Genomic DNA, 8,037 nt, shown 5'->3' with positions numbered 1-8,037 from the left:
ATAAAAAACTAAAACTAACACTTAAACTAATGAAAACTAAACTAAAGCGAAGCATTTTTGCAAAATAAAAACTAAACTAAACTATCAAACCAGCAGTCAAAACTAATAAAAATTAAACTAAAATTGAAGACAAGATTGAAAACAAAATAAAAATAGAAACTAATGAAAAATCCAAAACTATTATAACTTTGTTAGGTACAGTATCATTTTGTATGGAAAGGTTTACACACTCATAGGAAGAACCAAACTAGCCATAATCGAGGTGATCCTGTACTTGAGACACGGCCAAATATGTGTGGGAGGTACACAGAGCTGCCTGTGAGTAGTACAGCTGTCCACTGTGCAGGGAGGAGCTGCAAAAAGGAAATTAGACAGACGGGACACTGAACTCTGTGTTACACATGGGTCAAACAGAAATCACACACACACTTTCTGGTAGAAGCTTGGAAGTCAACCTTTATTGATACTGTTAAAAAAATCATGTATGTCTTCAGCTCTGCTGTTAATACACGTAAGAATCACTGATTAACATAATGCATCTCATCTGACAGCTATAGAAACATTATCATATCTATATGTTCTGATCACAGATTTTATAGGAAATTATAACTAGACTTTGCATTTCAATCCAAACCTTTTCCTTAAATGTGACTGTGGGTAAAAACACACTGAATACTCTTATGATGAATAGGAAAGCAGCATTATTGAATGCAAACTCAGGTGTGAGATCTGCTTTGGTTTATCAGAGATCTTAACTCTGCCAGAGAAACAAAAGGAGAAAGATAAACCTCACATCATCATGTATAAATGTGTTTAAAGGTTTAAGGTAATGTTTTCTTAGGAATAATCCTGCTTCTGCTCGTCTGACCTGAAAGCTTGTACAAAACACATGTATAAAAAGTGTACTTAGCCTCATTTATAAAAAAGAAAAAAACTCCCTTTTTCAACTAATCAGAGCTGTTCAAGAATTTATGAGTCACAGTAAAACGAAACCAAAACATTAATGTTGATTGACAAATTTGTGAAGTGATGTATGCCTCCTTATTTAGCCTTATTTGCTTTAAGGCAAAGAGATATGAATATAGGAGCTAACACAACCTTACATGACTTAACTTAAAAAAACCCAAAACAATAAAATCCCCCAAAATAATAAATTCCAGAAGGCATTAAACATAAAATGAATACCAGCATTTTTCAACCTAATTTCTACAAAGAAAAACATGAGAGATGTGATGTTTCCCATTTTAGATTTCGCTGTTAGCATCATTCACCTGCTAATGAGAGGCTCTAGAGAGCAAAATGCAACTAAATTTAAACTTTTGCGGATTGTTTTTGAATCTTTCTAAGTTTTAATCTTTCAATACTAAATCCTTCTAGGTGTATCTGAATGACTGAAAAGAAGCTGGTGTCCATGTAAGACCCATAACTGACAAGATGTTGTTTCTATATTCTGCGCACAGTGTCCGTCTTTGTGGTTGGACACCTTGTCGATATTCAAGTACTCTCCTCTATTTCTCTCAGGGAGTAAAATAAATTAGATGCTCTTTGAACTGCCCTGCAGTTGCAATGTGACCGGTGATGATAAAAGTGAAGACATAAAACACGCACATTGGTATTTAAGTACAGTATCTGTGTAAGAATGATTAAAGATCATAGGAGAGATGTTAACCTGAATATTTTAAGCTTGATGTAAAAAAAAAAAAAAAAAAAAAAATCAAAAGCTTAAAAAAATACATATTGTTGTTGCCCAGCAGTCTATGTGCGCAGATACCAAAAAACAAAAAACAAAAATAGAGATAGTTGTTTTCTAAATTCAACTAAATGAAAAAGTGTGAAAGACAATATCCAAAGCCTCAAAGACATAAACCCCATAACAATAAAAAGCACATCTCAAACACATCATTAAAAAACATCCCTTCCATAAAACATCTGTACACTTCCCTGTCACTTTATGGTACAAACACTGGACTGCAACACTTTCGAACACAAAGGCTGGAATTTGTTGCTGGAATGAAATAAATTTGGAACAAAGTTGAAGAAAAATACTTTGGCACTGACAACAGGTGACAATGCTTAAAATTACACCTTTCACTTTTCTGATTAGTAGAGGCCTGTGTCCAGAGATGCTGGGTCATGCACTGGCAACACTCCTGTTCATACAAAACCAATGTGGACCAATGTTTTTAGCACCAAGCATCCTATGAGTGCAAATGTGCTCTAAGCGGCACCTTTTTTTTGTTAACAGGGGCCTAACTTGGAAAATACTTCAACTTTTGAAACAGTGGGCACTCGTCAATGCCACTTGACCCTTCATGATAGGGAGGGCAGATATGGGAGACTGATTCAGAGGGTCCAATTTCAGGTCTAGCTGCTGCTATAGTTGGGCTTTATACCTAAGAGGTCAACGGTAGAATGCATCCTAGCACTCTGAGCCCTCACAAAATGCTTTTGGGAATTCAGTAGAGGGTTGTCTGCACCCTATGGCAACTTCCTGAAGGCACTTGAGTAGAGACACTCTCTGGAGGATTCTGCAGCTCCACGGGATCCCACCTGTGCCCTAAAGGGCCTATAGTCTTGTACAGAGAGTACTGTGTATTGTGGTGGCTCCACCTCTGACTTCTTCCCAGTTGATTTTGGGGTAAGACAGGTGTGTCTTTGCCCCTACACTCTTCAGCAAGTGTATGGACTGGACAGTGGGGCGGGTCAAGAGGGAAGTGAACTGTGAAGTGCCATTTGGCGATGTCCAGATCACTGGTCTGGACTTTGCTGATGATGCTGTGATCCTTGCTAACTTGCTGAGTGAGGGGGCCGAAGCGTTGGGACATCTCCTGGGTGAAAACAAAGATCCAAGCATTTAGGGACTGCTTGGATGCCGCCATCAAAGAATTTGTGGAGCAGTTCATCTACCTAAGCAGCATAATCCATGGATCTGCTAACTGCATGGCTGAGCTCAACCAAAGACTTGGGCTCACGTATGGGGTGATCGGTTTGCCGGTATCTGAGCATGCAGATGAAAGTCAGAGTCTTTCAGTCCTTGAACCTCCCAGTATTCCTATGCTCTTGTGAGGCTTGGGCATTGACTGATGGCTAGAGGTGCTGACTGGACACCTTGTGACACCTTCTCTTTGGCGCATTTTTGGGTAGCATTGGCAAGACCATGTGTCTATTGCTGACATACTCAGGAGTGTGAGGATGCGAAGGGTCAGCTGCCTGTTACGTGAACAGCAGCTGCGCTTTTACTGGCACCTGGCACGCTTTCCCAGGCCTGATCCAGCTCACCTCATACTGGATGCATAGAACCTGGTGGGCTGGTCCAGATGCAGGGGGCGATCGCGTGCATTGTGGATTGAGCAACTGGGGGATACCTGGAGAGATGGCACATGTGCCTGCCGCAGGCTTGGAGGATGGCCATCAGGAGGCGAGAGCAGAACAGGACCAAGGTTGATGCAGCAAAATGTCGGACCAGCATATGTACCTATACCTGATCTGACCTGCTGCTGATGCCAGGACATGATTCCTTTACATTGTTTCAGTGATATCTTTGGGAAATTTCCTTGAACAAAGGAGGTTTAAACAGCAGGGAGCAGCTTTGAAAAGACTTTTTAGATCCTGCCAAGGGAGGCAGAGTTGCTGGTGAGGTGCTCTGAAACTGAGCACTGCCACGACAAAAACCAGCAGCAATGGACACAGGTCTGAACTTGACACTGACCAGTTAAAATGACAGCTCAAGACAAATTCTCAGAATTTCTGATTCACCTTCACAGCAATTGAGGAATCAACCAATATGTTCTGCTTGAAGATTTAAAGCTCATTATAAACCTACTTTTTACCTCATACCATGTGAATGAAAGACATTTCTTACATTGCAATAATGTTCTATAGACTTCATGTCCCTACATGCTTTGCTGTCCAGCAACGATCCCTGATCTTACAACACCAGCACTTAGTCACAATATTTCCCAGAATCACCTCAATTCCCATCTGTTTGGGCCTGAATGTCAAATCAAACTGCTTCTTAAAAACAATTTTTATTGCTCATCAGAAAATTAAAATTCTTCCTGTACAACTTTCAGTGAGGCTGGTTCCAGATTTGTGTTAAGGTTTGTCTCTGTATTTAAATCTTTCCCCTCTAGAATTGCCACACTAGCTGGCAGCGTTTTTGAAACAACAAAAACCTTTTAGTAACAGTTTGACTTGACTCTTCTCTAAACAAGAAGAAAACACAACTTTAATTCAGATACTACTCATCTTTGGCTTATCGCAGGAGTTTCTTTGGCAGCGAAGACTGAGAACTTCTCAACTGAAAGAACTTGTCTGAGCTGTGAGTCTGTGATACCAAAGCTGGGGTTTTAGGGTTCAGTGGGGTTTGTCTGTGTGGTTCAGGGTCGTAGGGTGGGTGGGGGACGTGATGGGGGTGGACAGGGTAGCCCTGGTGGTGTGCGAGCTGGTGGAGGACCTGGGAGTACCTGTCCTGTTGGGGGTGATCTGGCAGGAGGGCTTGTGGAGGTGGGAGATGAGGGTACAGGGCGGGCAACGGAGGGGTAATCTGGTGGCGGAGGAGAGGGTGTGTGGATCGGGCTGCGAGGTTTGGTCTTTGCTGCTGCTGATTCCTCTTTCACTCTTGTGAAGTTTATGCATCGGCCCTGGGGGAAAGAAAAGAGACAAAACATTACAACAAGTTTCAGTTTAAATCTGCTGTTTAACAGATTTTAGTTTTTAGTGAGAAAGCAGCCCGGCTTACTCCCACCAAGTTATTCTTATTGTTTTATTCAATGGAGTCTGCTTCACTTCTATATTAATGTGATGCTCTGTAAATCTCTATGTGTTGATATATTGGAGTTATAAGATGCTTGTACGGATCTACAGTGCTTTTATAAAGTATTCAAACCCTTCTATGTTTAACCCTTTAAGTGATTTTATAAATCAGTCATGGTCAATATAATTTGGCTTCCTTGGATTCTTCACCAGTCAAAGCTTTATGGGAGAGAAAGCCACTGTTGAAGAAAACTCTTTAAATCTTGACTAGAGTTCACCAGAAGGCATGTGGTAGACTTCATGGTCAAGTGGGAGAAAGTTCTTTAGTCAGATGAGAATGAAATGGTGCTTTTTGGCCATCATACAAGATGCTTTGTTTTGCAGTCACCAAGCACTGTACATCACCACAACCATACCTTCCCCACTGTAAAGCGTGGTGGTGGCAGCATCATGCTGTGGGGATGCTTCTTGGCAGTTGGGCCTTGAAGCCTTGTAAAATGAATGCAGCAAAATACAGGAAAATCCTGTAGGACAGTCACACTCATATGCAAGAAAACTACAGCTTGGGGAAAGATTTATTTCTAGCAAAGAGAATGACCTGACGAATACAATGAAAAGCTACATAGAAATCTAAGACAAAGTGAATGTTCTGGAGTGGCCTAGTCAGAGACCAGACCTTAATCCAAGAGGGAATTGGTGGCTTTACTTGAAAAGGGCTGATCACACACAATCCTCATGCAACCTGACAGAGCTTGAGCAGTTTAGCAAAGAAAAATGGAGTAAAATTACAGTGTCCAGATGTGGAAGCCTGATTGAGACCTATCTACACAGACCCAGTGCTGTGATTGCATCTTCTAAATTATATTGACCATGATTGATTAAAAAAAAAAAAATCAACAAAAGGGTAAAACACCCAAGGGGATGAAAGAGAAAATTTCAGTCTTTGTTAAAAACATTTACATTACCATTAAAATTTGGAAAATCAACCAAAGTCCTTGACCAGTTTAAGGATTCAATCAAAAATCTAATAAAGAATAAAGGCTGACTGCTTTGTATGCATGACATAAGGGTGCAAAAATCAGGATATATACTATGTGATATTAATCAGAATGATAAACGACTTGGAGTAATAGCCTGTGTTTACAGCTGCCATTTTTTTCACTGAAAGTGCTTATTTTGAACACAAAACCAATATAGTTCAGTGTTTTTAGCACGAAAAAACTCAAAATTAAAAACAGTTCAACTTTTGAAACAGCATCATACTGGTCTTCAAATGATAAAGTGCAGGATTTTTGATATGAACTTTGCCAACAGCAAAGAAGGAATGACAAAGGAAATATTGTTTGGACTTCTGAGGGTGTAAATTCTCCATCTATAGCTTCAATACCAGGACATGATTCCTTTTTCCATTTTCCATTTTTTCATGTTTTCTTAGTTATTTTTCATTCAATACAAGAAAAATAGGTGCATCAAGTTTTTTAAGAACAGACCAGAAAGGGAAGTTGCGATCAGTGTCAGCGGGAAAGAACTGCAGCTGTGGACACAAATCCATAAACATCATCTGCTTCTACATGGCTTAGTTTTATTCTTTTAGCTAATCGAACTTCAAGGTCATGTGACTGTACTTCTGAATGCTCTGTGATTTCTGTTTTCATGTTTTTTGTTGTGTGAATGGCCAGCTGAAGTTCCAGATTACAGTAAAAATACTTTTTTGTGTTCCCACTTCAAATGATCAAGGTTTGTCCATGTTCTGTCCCAAGAACTGTGACTCATTTACCAACGTTCCCTCTTATGAGGCCACACGAAAAATAAAAAAAGAAGAACTCTGGCTGGTGCGTTTGTGACTGTTGTATGTTTGTGTGTGAGGATGTTGTTATGTGTTCTTGTACACAGGGTGTGTCAGTGTTGGTTGAAGGTCTTGGGTTAAAGGTTGCAGTTTATTTGGAAAATTCAACAGTGTAACGCTAACTTATCAGACTGTAAAACAAATGCGTTTGTCCTGGCAGAAATCAAATTTCCCTCCTGACTGTCTTGTTAAATTTTACACAAAGCATGAGCTTCACTTGAGTTCACAGAGGCCACTGTTAACATAGTAAGTTGACCTGCTCCATAATTGCCTGCGGTTTGCAGGCGGGTCAGAGTAAAGTAATGTTGATCTGCTAATCACTAGTGTGCATGGTACCAATGTTTACAGTATGTAAACGAGAGAACAGCTATGATTTGACTCAGAAGGCCTTGTTGAATGAGCTTCCTCACTGATTATGCACAAACTGCTGTACCTGTGTTTTCCAGTTCCTTAAAAACACTCAGACTCACTGTAACACCTAAATAGAAAGACTTACATGGAGATAAAAACCCAACAACCAAGTGAACAAGGCCACAATTTGGACCTATTCTGTTTTTTTCTGTTATTCTACAATGCTCTTGTCTAACTTAATTAAGCTAAACATGTCTACATTGACCACAGAGCCCTCCCTAACACATACATACAGTCACACAGATGGGACAAATCTAAATATAGACATCTACACAGCAGAGACACTCCATTTATCTGGACCAGAAAATAAGGGACTGTGACTAAAAGATTGTAAAAAGTTGAATAAACAAAACAGAGAGGACAAGAACCTGGCAGAGACCTTCAGTCTGTGGTCTGTCGACACTTATCAAGTCTGGCATTCCTTGACAACAATGAAAAAAAACAAAACAAAATCTAGACTGAGGATCCGTCAAAGTTGGAAAACCCCAAGAGAGGAGATGTGTACAAAATTCCTTCTTAAGACAGACGACAGAAATACTCTGAACTATTCCTGAACTCTGGCTCCTTCCAAAGCTGATTTATTGAGAAACAGAATAATAAAACATTTCTCCCTTCAGATACTAAAGATGAGAGTTTGGTTACTACACTGAAAATCCCAATTAGTAAACCTTAAATCAAAAGATCCTGCAAACCCATTGCCTTAAAAAACGTAAATAATTTTTACCTCAATGAGTGAACTAGATATTGTGTGTTACATTTACAAATTTTTTTAGTGTTGTGCATTTACACTTGAGTTTAAGTAACCAAAGATGCTTTGTAATTAATATAAATTAAGTAAGAAATGACTAAGTGATGAGAACAAGTAATACCCAGGTTATACTAGTGGTCTATTTCAAGTAAAATCAACAACTTGTAGAATGTATTTAGCCTTTTAAGTTATATAAACTGAGTTTTACTCATACATCTAGTTTAAGGTTAAACTACACTGTGGAAACACTTAAAATTTCTGTTTTCCATTCACCTTA

At 39.4% G+C, this 8,037-nt stretch overlaps 1 protein-coding gene across 1 annotated transcript in view; it reads right to left on the bottom strand.

Annotated features, from left to right (window-relative positions):
- Nucleotides 1-448: 448 nt before the first annotated feature.
- Nucleotides 449-8,037, bottom strand: part of antxr1c (ANTXR cell adhesion molecule 1c) — a 64,033-nt gene continuing 56,444 nt past the window's right edge. The window contains exon 18 of the mRNA XM_041816419.1: nt 449-4,643. Within this exon, the coding sequence (XP_041672353.1) occupies nt 4,380-4,643 (264 nt within the window). The 3' untranslated portion in view covers nt 449-4,379. The remainder of the gene's footprint in view (nt 4,644-8,037) is intronic.

This window comes from Cheilinus undulatus, linkage group 20 (assembly GCF_018320785.1).
Source record: "Cheilinus undulatus linkage group 20, ASM1832078v1, whole genome shotgun sequence".
Taxonomy (NCBI): Eukaryota; Metazoa; Chordata; class Actinopteri; order Labriformes; family Labridae; genus Cheilinus; species Cheilinus undulatus.
The sequence above is the reverse complement of the archived record's forward strand: the minus strand, read 5'-3'. Positions and strand labels throughout refer to the sequence as shown.